The sequence below is a fragment of the Haliaeetus leucocephalus genome, unplaced genomic scaffold (assembly GCF_000737465.1).
Source record: "Haliaeetus leucocephalus isolate CR32 unplaced genomic scaffold, Haliaeetus_leucocephalus-4.0 Scaffold335, whole genome shotgun sequence".
Classification (NCBI taxonomy): Eukaryota; Metazoa; Chordata; class Aves; order Accipitriformes; family Accipitridae; genus Haliaeetus; species Haliaeetus leucocephalus.
The window spans coordinates 994-17,305 of NW_010972771.1; the positions used below are offsets into that span (position 1 = coordinate 994).

The following is a 16,312-nucleotide window of genomic DNA, read 5'->3' on the forward strand; positions in this document are numbered from 1 at the left end:
GTTTACAGGCATGTGTGGTGGGGCCCCCACAGTGTGCTGCTTTTACAAGGAAACTGAGAGCCTCTCCTATCATGCTGTTCCCTGCACATTGTCCTCCCAGTCCCCACTCTTATAATTTTTCCATTCTTTTGTCACCATCAATAAAAAAAAAAAATCTGTGGAAATCAAGGATAAAAGTGCATAACTTAATAATAATCTGTTCTTATTAATTTTTTTTTAATTTGAAACATTTGTATTTTCACTATAGGAAAAAGATAACCCCAGCCTCTAGAAAGACACTATCTTACTAATGTTAATAATAATCTGTTCTAGTTATCCATATAATTCTAAGATAAATTTTAACATACATGCTTCAAAACCTCAGATGGTGAGATGCTTCTGCTAAGTGCTTTTTGTAGTTTCTTGAAATAGATAAAGGCCAGAATGGAGAACTGAGGTCTTGCAATACTCTTTACACATTTGTAGTTAGAACTTTTGTAGAAGAAGAGAGGACAATTGCACGGAGCTATGAACTTTTCAGTTAGGGCAAAGTATGCAAGAAGGAGGAATTAGGCAGGCTGCGCTGATCCTTATCACATAAACACCAAAGAACTGGGGTTCAATTACCTATGAAGAAAACTGAAAAATGAAGTAGGTACTACTGGCTGGAGTGTAAGAGTACCTTTATCTTTTTGAGCTAAAATGTACCAGAAACAAAGAAAATTCTTCTTTGTGACATGATACTGCTGGGGCTCCCCTTTAATTTTCCTCTCACTCTTGAGGGAAAATTGGGAAAGAGTATGAAATTGGAACGTTATCGTGCCTCCAAAAGATTATTCCAATAGTATGGTAAGAAAGCAAAAGACTGTAAGAGCAGCCAAAACTGGCCTGAGTGGACCTTTGATCTAGCCCAGTATCCCGTCTTCACTGTGACCGTAACACATACCTAGAGAAGATTACAAACACAGGCAAGTACAGTTCTTCTCCTAAATACTCTCCCAACCTGCAGCCATTTGCAGTTCAAGGAATTATATACAGCATTATCTTTGTTGGCTGATTTTAAAGTGTTTATGCTTTCTTAACATCTTATAATGTTTAACATCCAGTTTGGTTATAGGAATGGAATAGGAAATACCCTTTCACTTCCATGTGGTAAGAGATGTAAAAGCATGGAATAGAAATATTTATTGAAGATCACTGCTGTTTGTACAAACTTATTAGAAATTTCATTAGAACCTGAGTCCAGTACCCTGTGAACCAGCTGGAAAGGTTGTATTACAGCTGTAGTATATGCTTTAACTTGAGGGCTGTGTAGGCCAGCTCCCTGCTTCATCATGTGCCTAGGAGTTCATGAACTGACTCTGCTGAAACTTGGAGTTAAAAGACTGAAACTATGTTCTGGGTTCAATTTTTAATTGACTGCAGTACAGCACGGTTAATTTCCTCTGTGGGGAAGGAACAGAAGAATTTTTTTCTTCTGTGTGGGACACTGAGGTATTTTGTTGAGTCCAAAGATTTGTATTCACTGTGTGGAGGAAGTATTGCCTAGCTGTCTTTATTCTGCAAGCTATCTGGCAACTCGATGTTTCCAGGGCAATGCTTGCTCTTCATGCTTTGCTCTTGAAAATGTTCATGTTCTTTCATTATTCTGCTGATACTAAGACTTTGTGAAAGAATACAAGCAGTTAAAAATATAGTGGTTCAGCTAAAGCTGAGCAGAGTTTTTGGCTCCATGGTTTCTGCTTCTCCAAAGTGTCAGTCCTGCTGTAAATAGAACAGGTGTTCTAGCATCTCAAAACAAATAGACAAATAAATAAGGTTGAAAGAGACATTTATTTGATAGTCTTAATCAGTCTAAATGCAGAAGGGAGGAATTGTTCCTTTTCAGGCTGAAAAAGAAAAATATTAAGAAAGAGATGACAAAAAACTGTAAAATGTATAAGCAGTATGGAGAAGGTGCATAGGGAATGCCTGCCCACTGCTGCTCCAGAAATGCAAGAAGATGGCACGAAATGAAGTTAACAGATGGCAGGTTCGAATGAGCAAAAGGAGGTACTTCTTCACACACTGTCTACTGAGGTTCTGGAATGCTGTTTTTCAGGCTGTTCTAGGTTCTAAAGGGCAACAACTTTCAAATGCTGTCAGAGACAGTACTAGGATAGACGACTGTTGGGATGACCTCGTGCAATAATTCTTGCGTCCTTGCAGAACACAGTGAACAGGTGTATGCCTGGTGTCTCTCCCGTAGGTGTTTGTGTCTTACACCAAATTAAAAATGTAGACTTCTGATTCTAAAGCAAAACAGGAATGCTAATTAGCTTTTAATTCCTGTAGAACAGAAGTGTTCTAACAGTTAAATATTCTAGTTATATAGGTGAAAGCTAGAGTGAATATCGTAGAAATAGACAAGGCAGTCCAGTAGATTTATTATAATTACTTACAGTTCCTTTCTTTTATGGTTTGCCTGCATGAGTTATTCCCAATTAAGAACTGACTTTTTCATGTAAGGGTATACTTGCCCATTTTTAAGCTCAGATCATTAGGTCTTCCTCCTAACCTACTTCATATCACCTCCTCTGCTGACTTCTCTGGAAAACGGAAAATAAAAAGAGGGATTGTTAATAGAACTAATGTAGTTTAGCTAATGTATTAAAGTACCAGTAAAAGTTAGCAAGATTGTAAGTTGACACCTCATAGCTGGTCATGTTGAAACTTTGACGTGAAGGTCAGTTGCACCTCAGCCAAGAAGATGCGTTGACAGAAGCTGACTTCCTAAATGGCAGTTTTTACTTACCACGAGTAACACTTGTTTTTAAAAAAATCAACATGAACACACCTCCTTTATTGTCAGTCTAGAGAAACCCAGAACTTTTTTAGTTTAAACAGGACAAATTTACTGTACTTTACATTGCTGAGAGGAGCGGCTCCCAGGCTGCTTGTAGCTAAGCCTCACTTGAAAAGAAGCAGCCATGATTCAGGCCTTTTGAATCCAGCTGGGGTCTTCCAGAGTTCATTAGCTTTAGTTCTGTGCTCCAGCTTTTCAGTCGTATGCTTGTACCATGCCACTGAGACCTGCCCTGCTAATTGGGAACTATTGTCTTAGGGATAACTCCTTCTGAGCACATCAGTCTAAGGGCTGGGAAGGTGTCAGTATTACTGCTCTGGAACATGGTAGATTCTTGCTTCCAGTGCTTGGATATTCCTTGCTTCCTTCTCAGATCCGGGAGCTGGTTCCTGAGTCCCAGGCCTACATGGATCTGTTGGCCTTTGAACGCAAACTAGACCAGACCATTATGCGGAAGCGTGTGGATATTCAGGAAGCGCTGAAGAGGCCAATGAAGGTATGTCATGAAAATCTGTAGATTGAGTTAGGGGGAAAAAATAATCCTTGTATTAAATGGTGGAATGATCTTTCCAGTAGAAGTCCTGTTAACAGAGATATTTTGAAACAGATCAGAGAAAGCTCCTAAGAATAAGCAGCTGGGAAGCAGCATGCATAAAAAAGTGGTGGAGAAAATTCTGTGGATATTACCACAGAATGGTTCTGAAAGCCTTTAATAAGGGGAATAATAGCTTCTGGATAAATAAACACTGATTTTGGAACTTTGTGTTAGAATGATTAAAAAGAAGAAAATAAGAGAATAGAGGCATGTCTGAAGAGAGGTGTTACATTTCCTGTTAGAATTCAGTCAAAAGCTAAAGTTGTGGAATAACAGAATATATAATGGGAAGAATTACTTACAGAAAAATTGTTGAAGATCCTGCAAAAGTGTACACATTTACATAGTCTGTAAAAGGATGATTCATGTAAGAAAAGAATGGATGACATTTTCTGCAATTTCTATTAGATCAAGTCCAGCACTTCACTGTTCATAATATCCTTCTGAAATGGTCTTTTCCTAAGTTTTCTGAGTCTATTCAACTGAATCATGGAAAAGTTTACGTAGGAGGAAACTGTGAAAGTCATCTAGTTCAACCTCCTGCTCAAAACCAGGTTGTCAAGGCCTTGTTGAGTTTTAAAAATCTCTAAGGATGGAGGTTTCACAGCCTCTTTGGGCAATCTGTTCTAATGTTTGGCCACTCTCATTGTGAAGAATTTCTTTTCATGTCTTATTTAAGTTCTTGTGACTGTATTGAATGCTCATATTATTCATGTAATAAATCCTGTAGTATGAAGAGTTTTGTAGCTGTATGTCTACTGTGAAGTAAAGCTGTCATTCTTGTCTGTACCACAGTAATGGGTATCAGCTCAACTAAGATCAAGATTCCATTCTATTTGTCACTGTACAGGTATCTGATAAGATGTGGAAGGCTTTTACCTCTGATGTTTTTCCAGTTGATATGTATGAAACAGAAAAAAAATGGAAAAAATTAAGTTCCATTAACATACCTATTTTATAGATAGGAAACTGAAGTGTGGATGGTTTAAATCACAAGTTTGTAGTCAAAAAGTGTTGTATATAGTAGATTGGACTTTCAAAAGGAATAATTTGTCTTAGCTTCTTAATGTGGGTAGAACACCATTATTTTAAACCAGCTAGGAACTTGGCCATGTTTAAAAGTAATTGAAGACTTAGACTCTCATTCATAAATCTGCAGGAAGATATTTATTCTGTGGTAATCCCTTTAACTAGGGAACTGACCAGTACATGAGGTGCCAGCTCTAAGCTGTACGATGGAGATATTCAGGGCCTGTAATGGGGAAGACTATAGGAGGCACAACAGTCTAGAGCAACTGTAGACAGAAAATTCTGTTTCCATTTAGGGCTCAGCAAACACATTTTAAGTATCAGTTACTCAGCTAGTTAACATCTAAAGAATGATCAAACAGATGTTTTTCAAATTCATGTCTAGACTTAGCACGTAGCATCTGTGAAATTCAAGACCTGTCAAAATAAAGCTAAGCCTATTGGGTTATTCTGATGTCAAGTATTTTCATTATACTATAGTTGGAGCATTGGTAACAGCAATAAAAATTATCTCTGCATTTCCATCTCTTATCAAAGCTCTTGTAATTTTGAAATATTTGCCTTAAAACAGTGGTTCCCAAACTGGGATTGTAATCCTGAGAAAAATTTAAATTTGTCTGAGGTATGTGATAGTATGTAGGGAATATGCAGGACTCCTCAGAATTTCCAGTTGTAATTGCAGTTATCTCACTGGTCACAGCAATTGAGTTGTAGCTAGAAGCAGTCTTTGGGAACCACAAGTTTATGGTCTAGTGTTGCTCAGGCTGTTTTTTTCTGTCTGAAGACTATTATTTTGGAGAAATTTTAGGGGGAGATGTTTCAAACGCCTTTGAGGACAGTGCATAAAATATGCTGGGCCTATTGATCCTACTTGGATCTTCTGTGAACAGTTGCACTGTTGAAACAGATGACAGCTGCGGGATTGCTCAGAAAGCAAGGAGGCCTTGGGGTCGTGAGGTTGGTTGAAGGGAGGGAAACGGCCTTCACCACCTGCCAACTCACTTTACCACTGTCAGCAGCTGCTCTCAGCTGCCAACTTTTCCAGTCTAGATCCTGCCTTCTATTTTTTCTGCCTATTGCGTACTAGTGTGTTCTCTCCTCTTCTGTCAGTCCTATGTTCTTGGACTACATCTATGACAAGAGTCTCAGAATTCCTTGCCCGCAGAGCAGCATTTGCTGCATGCCACTCATTGCAGGAGTCCTTGCACTGACTTTATGGAAGACCCACCCACTCACACGCTCAGAATTCCAGGAAGGACTTTTTAGTGGGGAGTCAGGCAGACAGGGTTGTTTGACTGCAGTGTGTGACTAGAGGTACAGAAATAGCAAGTTCCATGGCCTGAAGGAAACAGAAACTGTATGGCTCAACTTCAGATGAGTAGATGTCATTAAAGAAGAATGCATTACTGAAAATCTGGACAGCTCGGGCCATGGTGGACTTTGGGAGTGGGATTTATTTGGCTAAGTATAGACATCTATGTTGTATTTATTTATATGTAAGTTCGTTACTCTGGACTCCCTTTATAGTTGAGCAATTTAGTTAGTGTAGGCAATGGAGTTCAGGGCACAGTTCTTCTCATACAGAAGTAGATATTTAAAAGAATATAGATAAATCATGCCCTAAAAAGTGCCTATTTCTTTTGATTAACTAAGCCTGAGATAACTAGTCAGTTGTGGACATAAACGTAATTTTAAGACTGAGATGATTTTCATCCCAAGACTTGAATCAGGGGTCACCTGGCTGAAAGAAGGGCATCTAGTGACCCATCCCACAAGCAAGGCTCCTACTCCAAGCCCTGGCACCACAAACAATAGTTTGGTCTCACCCAAACCGGAAACTGTTATCCAGGGACTGTCACTCTTTCACAGTGAACTAGTGTGGGACATGGAGTTTACCAGACCTGTGTGTGGTTGTGGTTCCTCAAACTAAATGATCTACTCCCAGGTTCCCCACTTTCAGGTTTTAAGATGGCTGAGGAATTGCTACCAGATTGTCAGCAGAAGGGATTTTGCATTTTTTCTGAAATGCTAAGGTTTCTGCCTGGTCCTCTGCCCTCTCAGGCAAGACTGTTTTTGGGTTTTTTTGCTTAGTATGCCTTGTGTCCGCAGCACCTCATACAGGAGCTCTGCAGTTCTGTTGTTCTAAGAGACTCTCATCTTTTCCGTGTAATGAGTTCTAAACCTCAAGCATCTGAGGGATATTCTTCGGGGCAGAAGAATAAATAATTTGTGGAGATTTTTGTGTCATACTCTGAACCCTACTGTCATTGAGCTCTTAGAATCAAACCTGCACTCACTTCAGTCAACAAATGCAGTAGGTATCATTTATCCCAACTTGAGCAAAGCATTTTATTCATTCTTCAGGGGATATTATGGAGAAAGAGGTGGGGATTACTAAAGAAAATTCAAGGTAATTGAGAGCAGTGGCAGCTCTATCACTTTTTAGCTGTTGTAGATTCCCCTCTGCACTCTGAGGTCTGCGGCACATGGGCAGTGTACTTCCTTTTCTGTGGTTGTCATGTTGGTCTTGGTGCTGACTGGGATTAATTGGAGGAATTTCTGCTATAAAATAGTTGCCAACTGATTTGAAACATCATTAAAGGTGAGGTTTATTATTTTGATAATAACAATCTTAATATGATGTGACTGAGAGAAAAAAAAATTATGAAAGGTCAGTTAACTAGAATTCCCTGTAACAACAGAAAAGGTCTAGTGTTGCTGCAGAAGACCCTAGTGGCATCTCATCTGATTGTTAAAGCTGGAATACAGTGTCATCAATACACCAAATGAACAGTTCAAACTAGAACAATTATGCGAAAAAAGAGCTTCTGCAATCTAGGGAAAGGAAGATTCACCTTGTGCATGTCACTCAGCTTTTATATGTGAACACAAAAAAATTTGGGAGGAACTGGGAGTGGCTGTCTTTTTGGTAGAGGGGAAGAAAAGTATCAACATTTAGGCTGAAGGACAATGCTGGCACAAGAACAAATGGGGAAAAGGTGACTGAGTAAATGTTAGGCCTGAAATTAGAAAGAGGTCGTAATTGTCAGAGAAGCAAAATTGCTCCAAATCAAGGAGCAGAAACAGAGATTTCGTTTTTGAAATTGTATCTTCATGGGTTCTGAAAAGCATTACATGATACAGACCTGTGACCTGGGCTTACTGTTGCTGACAGCTCAGTGACCCTAGGGCCCATTGGTGTAATCCATCAAGCACTACAGTGGTTTTGATAAGATACTGTAAAGCTCTTCAGGGGAAATGTCTGCACAAGTCATTTAAAGTAGAAATATGTTGAAGGCAGAACAGAATTTATGGTAATTTCAATTTAAACAAAACAATTTATTGAGGGAATTTTATTAGGAATTTTCTCATCTTTAATCATCAACCGTAACATTTACAAAATAAAAAAAAGCCAAATAGCTTACAGTTTCACTAGTGTGAGGAGGTCAGTCCAGCAACAGGTATATTGTCTGATTAGTATGCGGTTATACATTGGGAGAGTTGGGTCATGGCTTGTGGTTGTCTTACTGTCATAGCCTTAACATGTATGTTGATCTGCAGTCACCCAATCTTTGAGGGTCACCTCAGAGTCAGTGGGCTTTAGGTGAGTCCACCTCCTTTTGGATACCCCTGAACTTGGGCCTAGGAGTTCCCAGGTTGTCTTCTATAGACTGATCTGGGGGTTCTTACACATGTTATTATTGAGAGGACTGAGTTGCCAATGGGACCACACCAAGAAGTGTTACTGCATTACTGGTTGGCTTGTTGTCTGGATAGTTACTCACGGTCAAGAGACTGTGCCTGCAGCCTTACCATGCTACACTGTTTTTAACTAGTTAGGACCGAATCATGCCACTGGGCAAAAAGTTAATCAGGCCCGACACAAACAGGCAAAGTACATGTGCATTTTCAACCCATCACAAACTAGCTTAAGTATTTGATGAGAACATGGTTACAACTTGCATAATCACCCTCCTTCTCCCACATGCAGTAGCAACAGGAATTATGAGGCTGGTGTGAATCAGTGTCCTTACTAATAGTGACCAGTAACAGGATCACAGGTTGGTTGAAGTTGGAAGGGACCTCTGGAGGTCATCTTGTCCAACCCCCCTGCTCAAGCAGGGCCACTTACAGCTGGTTGCCCGGGACCATGTCCAGATGGCTTTTGAACATCTCCAAGGTGGGACACTCCACAGCCTCTCTGGGTAATGTGTTCCAATGCTAAGTACTTCATAGGAAGGTGCCAGAAACCCTTCCAACTGTAGGTGACAGTTCCACCTAAATTCCGGTAATTAGAGATCAGTTTATATTAAGACACAGAAAGGTCTGACATCTTTTAAAATTCTCATGTATTGATATGACTGGATATTCCTGGGATCTGTACATAATATAGTCACTCCCTGTTTTTTTGTTTGGTTGGTTTTTTTTGTTTTGTTTAAAGAGCTTTTGGCTTTGGTCCAACAGCTGGCAGTTCAAAAATAGACCAATTGAGGCTGATTAATATGCATATTTATGACCACTAGAACAAGATATCAGAGATGTAATAGATTTTTCATTCTGTCAAGTCTTTAAGTCAACACTGGATGTCCTTTAAAAAGAGCTGCCCTATTTGATGAATGATTAGAGCCTGTGTTGCACAGGAAATTGAACTGGACAATAAAGTCTCTTCTTGCTTATAAACCTGCAAGTTCTAAATCTGTGTTCTGTGACAATGAGTTCTATGGGTTAACTATGCTTCATTATGCTCTGTATAGCATACATGACATAATTCCATTGATCAGGTTTGAATTTATGGTCTTGTGGCATAATTTTATGTGTTATGCTTTTTGCATTGTGAGATAAGGCAAATGCAAACACCTGACCTTCTTTAGATCAGCCCATATTTTAAATATGTCTTCCAGGTTCTTTAATGTTCTCTTTTCTTAGGTAAAAAATTCAGCCCTCCCAATCACTGTAGAGAAAGAATTTTTCAGTGCACCTAGCTATTCTTATCACCCGTCAGTATACACCTCCTGATTCTCTTCCTGAGAGAGTATGGTATACAACTGCTAAGTAAGCTGCTATAACTGATTTTATAGACTATTGTGCATACTATTCTCCATTTTATTCCTCTATAACATTTATTTGACTTTTTTTTGAGCTTTGTGTTGTTGTTGTTGTTGAAGTTTTTATAGAACTGTCTACAGGTGTTTTTCATGTGTTGGTGCAATTTTGAACTCAGTAAATGTTGGGTAGTTCCTTTTAGTACTCATGATACTTGCATATTCTACCAAGTCACTGATTTTCCTGCTTTGGGTTGGCCATTTTTAAGTTCTTGTCCATCTTTTGTTGTCATGAGTTACCCAACTAATTTTGATTCTTCTACAAATTTTGACATATCTGTCTGCTGCTACTCTGGGTGAGCAATACCTCTATATTCCAGTTCTGATATGAACACTCTCTGTTTCATTCGATTCTTTTATAATGGTCAGACTTGAACACTTGTTATTGGTGGTCATTGTTCTTTTTGTCTCCTGATTTCTAGTCTCCATGATACTTTTATCTTTGATGGTTCTTTTTCCTTCCTAAAAAGTTTTTGTGAGACCATACGAAGACAGAAACACAGATTTTAATCTTTACTGTGCTTTATGCATGAGGTTTTTATGCTTTGTTGAGGTACATAGAAATCCATCCTTAAGACGTGCATAGAGAGCTCTTAATACTATTCATAGGATCAGCAGCCAGATTTCCTTGATTCAGTCAGCAATAGTCTATCTGCTGATAACTCAGTTAATTTGTTTGAAATCCCAAGCACAACTTCCCTGGAAGTGTCCTGGAGGTACTGTGTCCTACCTGAGAGTTCACTGAAGAAAACTTTAACTTCAGCAAGAGGTTATTTGATTCACAACGTTGATCAAGTCTCTGTGATATTCCCCCCTGTTGGGCTTTGTCTTTCTGGGTGGCAAAGTTTCAGTGTGTCTGAAGAGGTGAAATGTGATGCTTTCTTCTTGCCGTAGAGCTGTAAGTTTTCTCTTTAGTTTTTGCCCCAAGCTTCTGAGAATCCTACCAGTAAAAAACAAGGCCTCAGGTTTTGGTTGGTTGCTTTTCCGTTCTCTGAGAAGCCACCACACAGAGAGGAGAATAGATTTTAGATCTGTGCTATAACGTGCATCGCTAAGAAATTTGTAGAATTTGTTGAAGGGCAGCGGCTTCTTGCCCAAGTATGTCACGCTGCTGTATTTAAGCTGCAGCGTAACCAAGTTGTAGGTAACTGATGTATCATTTCCCGTCTGGATGAGATGGAGTTGCTCAGCTGGAGACGGAAGAATACCTCACTCTCAGAGCTTTCTGGATATGAACTTGGCATTATTGTGGAACCCAGGAGTACTGATAAGTGAACCGAGTGCAGTGATTTTGGGTGTGTGTCTTTAGCCAAGGAGGCTTTATGGTCTGTATAGTGGCTATAAAACCCCAGCCAGCACCATTTTGGTGTTCCTTCTTTCTTGAGCTCAGTTTTGACTATCTATATCATCTCTGAGCTGCCATCTTCCAAGACTGGACCTCCTTATGCTAGCAGTATAGCTGTGAGTGCTGAAGTTGTTACTCACTGGGTAGATTCCTTCAGGAGGGATTCAGACTATACTCTTGGATCTCTGCCAGGATCTTCTTCATCAGGTGAGATGGTAGTGTCTCACAGCTGACAGGAGAAAAGTCATGGTAGAGGAGAAGGAGCCTGCTGGTCCAAAGAAAACGTTCATTTGTAGAGCTATGGTTCTGATGTTTCGCTAGAGATTTCTAAGTGTATTTTCTTTAATGCCACTGCTCAAAGTATGTATTACTGCAGTTGCTGATAAGCGTATGTAGGGCAAGTTCAAATGCTGTTGTCTAGTTTCTGGAACTGGTAGATAGTCAGCCTCCCAGAATGTCTTGAGCAGAGCTGTTCCCAGGTAGCTTTTATGAGGAGCCAGTGGTGCTGGCAACACTAGACATGTGTAAGGAGGAGGTGGTAGTGGGAATTCTGGGAAGGTCAGAAAGAAGGAAAAAATGGAGCAGCAACTCATAAGGGAACAAACAGGAGGTGGACATGTTGGCAGCAGCTTCAGAAAAGTAGTTGTGGAGGCTTGAATGTTTCTGGGTCAGCACAGTGCTGTACAGAGAAGGACAGGTTTGGCTGTTCAAGCAATGTTCATGGCCAAATGTCTTTTCCACAGTTTTTTTAGACTGCTTAGCAGAACATCTTTGGCAGATCTGGCTGCACTTTGCAGGTCAGGTCTAGAGATACTGGTTATGACAACTGTGATGGCTGACACCTGATTGCAGTTGGCTGTGCAGGTTCATTTTAAAGGGTGGTGGCTCAGCTGTAGAAAGGAAGGCTAATGTTTGCCATGTCCTAAGGTGCACTTGGCCTGGTAGAGCCCTCAGAGGGAGGGGAAGATTGTGCCAGCTGGAGTGCAGGGTAGGCCAGTCAGTGAGGCAAAAAGGATGAGGGACTGCCTCATTCAGTAAGAAGCCGGAAGAAAAAGCAGAAATTTGGAGTCTCCTGAAAGAAGGCAATAGCACAAACACAGTTGGATCTTAAGGAATAAAAAGAGAGGATTCTCTGTGTCTCCCCAGAAATGACCCTACAGAGTTTTCTGCAACTCCGGAAATCACACAGTTGCTGGAATAAGAGCAAGCCTGAAGAAATGAACCATTTTCAAGGACATGTGAGCAGAGAAAATTTGGTTTACAAAACCTTTTTTTTTAAATTCCATTTTACCAGGCAAATGTGAGTTTTCTTTCTTTATGTTCCCTTATTCTGCTTTGTGTTCTAATAAAGATTTTTGTTAGATTTAAAGCCCGTTTGGTGTTGGGATCCTCTTGCAGCTGTGCAGTTGTGCTATTTGACTGATTTCCTGATGAGTCAGAAGCAAGGATCTTTCAGTGGTTGCATTTGGGAGATAATCACTGCCTTAACAGTGCTGCAAATTTGCAGTACCTCTTGGGCCAAAATCTGAAGACAGCCCCCAGGTGCAAGTTACACATTTTGCATGTTGGATAGAATGTCTTTTCTTAGCAGAGACTAAAGGCTCAGCATTCTATAGTACTTACAGGTTGTCAGTAGTGTCTGTAACGTGTTGGGAGTCAAAGGCTAAATGGTTTTCGATCTAAAATCAAGATACGTAGAAAGTAGGACAAAAGGTAACTTTAGAGATAGCCATTACTTAGGATTTTTATTCATAATTATTCTAAGTTCCTTTCTGATGACAATGTGGAAGAAGTGGGCTGATTTATAGGGATTACAGTGAGGAAAGGATTAAATCTGAGAAAGATAATTCATTGTGTAGAAAAAACCACTGTAAATTGAAGAGAGAGATGTGGGACAAACAAACAAATGATACGCAGACTCTGACTTTGGCAGAGCAGGGAAAGTATAGCGAACCCAGCAAGAGACCAGTTCTGAAATGTAAGCTGCATCTGGCTTGTGCTTGACTTGAAAGAAAAATGATAAGGGGTTAGCAAAGGGAAACAGTGGAAAATATCAAGGAGGGGTATTTTGTATTTAACAGTGGAGTTAGGCATTGTTACTAACTTGGTTTTAGGTGGACTGTACAAGGCAGCTAGAGCCTGAAAGCTAGGAGAAAGGAAGACCTCTAAAATACTCAGATTTGAATAGGGATGTTAGTGCAGAGGATGATCTTAGTGATGAAATGTCGGACTTCGAAGGAAACAGACACAGTTCCTATCTGGATATGGGGAGGTATGAGGAGAGAAGGAGTTTCCAGGGTAAAAGGGAGAATGGAGATAATGTCTTTGGAAATCAAAAGAAGAGGAAATGGAATCAGTGATATAAACCTGAAATGTCGGTGGAATATCTAGGAGGAACTATTAAGAAAAAAGCTGCTTATGTATATAGATACAGTTTTGCAAATAATCCAGGTGGGGATAAAATTTAGGAACAGTGCACAAAATGTGCAGCTTAATTTGAGGAGTTGTGAATTTAGAAATGTGAAGTCCTTCACAAATCCTCCACAACAAATAGAGATTCTGGGGCCTTAAAAAAACCCATTTTATGTAATGAAAGAGCACTTTAGCAACAGAAATCCTGTAGGAAAGGATGGAGAAAGAATAAAGATTTCTAGGAATATTTTTCTACCTATCTGCCTGTTCTTATCTGTGTCAACCTGTTATTTTCTGGACTCTTGGCACTTTTGAAAATCCTGTCCCCCGTGAGTGCATACTATTGACACTCCATTTCCATCAAACTTTTATGTCACTGTCTTCTCTAGATTTGGCAAAGTGTAGTCAGTTTCTTGTTCCTCTTTAGCCATACATCTATCTCTGCCTCCCACATTCCTCTATGCCATATCAGATTTTTAGTTTCCTGACGTGATGTATATAACTTCCTTCTCTCCTATATGTGTGTATGTCTGAGTATGAAAGCTTTATAAGACTGCTCCTTTCTTATGTTGGATGAAGGTTGTTTTGACTGCATTAACTGGACAACTGTAGCCTTTTTGTCATTATATTATAAACAGATATTTGAGATTAGAGTCCCAAAGAAATTTTTGGCAATATATTTTCTGGAATCCATGCATCATAGTTAATGGCCAGGTTTTCCACATGGTGCACGGGAGAGAAGGGCTCTGAGCAATAACATAGCCATAAGCCAGTACAGTGATTGGGAAATGTTAGAAAGCCTGTAAAAATGACAACAGATGGGCATAATTGTATCTCTCACAGACTTGAGCACTTGGGTTAATGATGAAGCACAGTGCCTTCCTCCACTCAGGTCTCACAGCACGTTGGAGCTGCAACTTGTTTATTAGGGTGAAAGGCAGTTAAAGAAGGAAGGTTAGGCAGCAGGAGGGTGTGTGTGTATTTAGGTGTGTGTCTGTAGGAGGACTATTAACAGGCTCTGCATGACGGTAGAATGAAGATGGGCAGAGCATGGGCCCAGCATGTAATTTGCAGCATTAGCTGTATTTGTGAATGCCATTTACAAATCAGAACTGATGCAACTGTGAAAGACACTCATGTAGCAAGAGGTTTGCAACTGAGTCTTAGCAATCTAGCTAGGATCTAGACAGGAAGGACATCATATCGTGCTTTTCTTACAATGATTTCTCAAATACCTAATCCGGAAGTACAGGATGTATAGCCTCATGGCCTTGGCCCTGCAACCTCCTGTCTTTCTCCACTTACAGTGGATCTTAGTATGTTTGTATGGCCAATAGTTTTTGAAAGGAAGTTTCAGATCAGCTCTTCAGTGTATTTTCTTAAAATCTTAAATTCTAGTATAACCTGGTGCAACGGTACTGAACATGCAGATTCTCTACTAAATGTGTAACTTACCACCTTTCCTGTGGCTTCCTCAGGTCTTGGACTTAAACCGGATGTGTATTTTTCTTTTCTCTATTTGTATAACAGCAAAAGCGGAAACTGAGACTTTACATCTCCAACACATTTAATCCTGCAAAATCTGACGCTGATGACTCTGATGGCAGCATTGCTTCATGGGAGCTGCGAGTGGAGGGGAAGCTCCTGGATGACGTATGACTTACCTGTGCTTCACTGGGGCTGGCAAGGATCTAGAGATTGTCCTGTGGGGTGGTGGACTTTTACTGGGGACATCAACTCAGACAAGACATCTCTGAATGGCAGCATTGGCTTGTTGCTGCTGGGAAGGTGCCATGTCCAGCCAGAGTGAGGGATAATGCCATAATGGGAATGTTGGGGAGCGGTGGGGAGGGCAGCAGGAAATGGAGCAGACTTAAGGACAGGACAGGTAGGAGGTGGAGAGAATAGGGCCGAGATGATTCCCTTAAAAGATATGGCAGGCTTCAGGTCACAAGAGGTGTGATGAGTCAGGCCTACAGCAGGCATTGCATGTTGTGAAGAGTAGGATAACAAGGACAAGCGAGTGGTTTATGTTCCTAGGGAGGGCAAGAGGATGTATGGATGGTCAGAGCAAGATGGAAGAAAAGTTTTGTCATTCTGAAGTCCTCAGAAACCTCAGTGATGGATTTAACATTCCTCGGGGAAGGCTGGACTTTCCTGATACAGGTGTCACCTATTTGAATAGACTTCACAAGCTAAGTATTTGATAGGATAAACAGATAGAGAACATGCATGTATGGAGAGGGCAAGGCTTTCAAGGCACGTCTGTTTGTCTGGAGATAACTGTACGTGAATCAGAATTATAATCTTGCTGGAAGATAAAGGGGTGACAAAGTGCAACATCTGGAAGTTGAAGTTAGGCAAATTCAGCTTAGAAATTAGAGCAGATATTTTAAAAAAGAAGGAGATTCTTTATTGGAACAAAATAGCTTCTCAATTACTGGCAAATTTTAAATCGAAGGAGGATGTGTTTCTAAAAGATTATCTGCATTAAATAGAAGACATTCATTGAAATCCTGTGGACTGTATTCTGTGGAAAGTCAGATTATGTGATTGTAGACCTCTCAGTTTTTAATTTAGACAGTATGAGCTCTGTAGTAAACAGTGAATACTGATAATTAAATGGAAAGGCAAAATGTAAAAGGAAGTACTTTTACTTAGTGTATGATTAATCTGTAAAATTTACTGTCATCTTATAAATCAGGCCAAGAAATTAGCATTCATCAAAAACCTGAAGCTATTAAAATAAAAGGTATACAGTGGCCTTAGAATCATGGAATGGTTTGGGTTGGAAGGGAACTTCAAAGATCATCCAGTCCAACCCCTCTGCCATGGGCAGGTACACCTTCCACTAGGCCAGGTTGCTCAAAGCCCCATCCAACCTGGCCTTGAACACTTCCAGGGATGGGGCATTGTCGTGGTTTAACCCCAGCCAGCAACTAAGCACCACGCAGCCGCTCACTCACTCCCCCCCCATCCAGTGGGATGGGGGAGAAAATTGGGAA

The 16,312-nt window shown here is 40.2% G+C and overlaps 1 protein-coding gene across 1 annotated transcript in view; it reads left to right on the forward strand.

Moving 5' to 3' along the window:
* The first annotated feature begins 2,153 nt into the window (after positions 1 to 2,153).
* The window catches only part of SMARCD3 (SWI/SNF related, matrix associated, actin dependent regulator of chromatin, subfamily d, member 3), a 36,302-nt gene continuing 22,143 nt past the window's right edge, over positions 2,154 to 16,312 (forward strand). The window contains exons 1-3 of the mRNA XM_010571503.1: positions 2,154 to 2,223; positions 3,169 to 3,320; positions 14,838 to 14,960. Of these exons, the coding sequence (XP_010569805.1) occupies positions 2,154 to 2,223; positions 3,169 to 3,320; positions 14,838 to 14,960 (345 nt within the window). The remainder of the gene's footprint in view (positions 2,224 to 3,168; positions 3,321 to 14,837; positions 14,961 to 16,312) is intronic.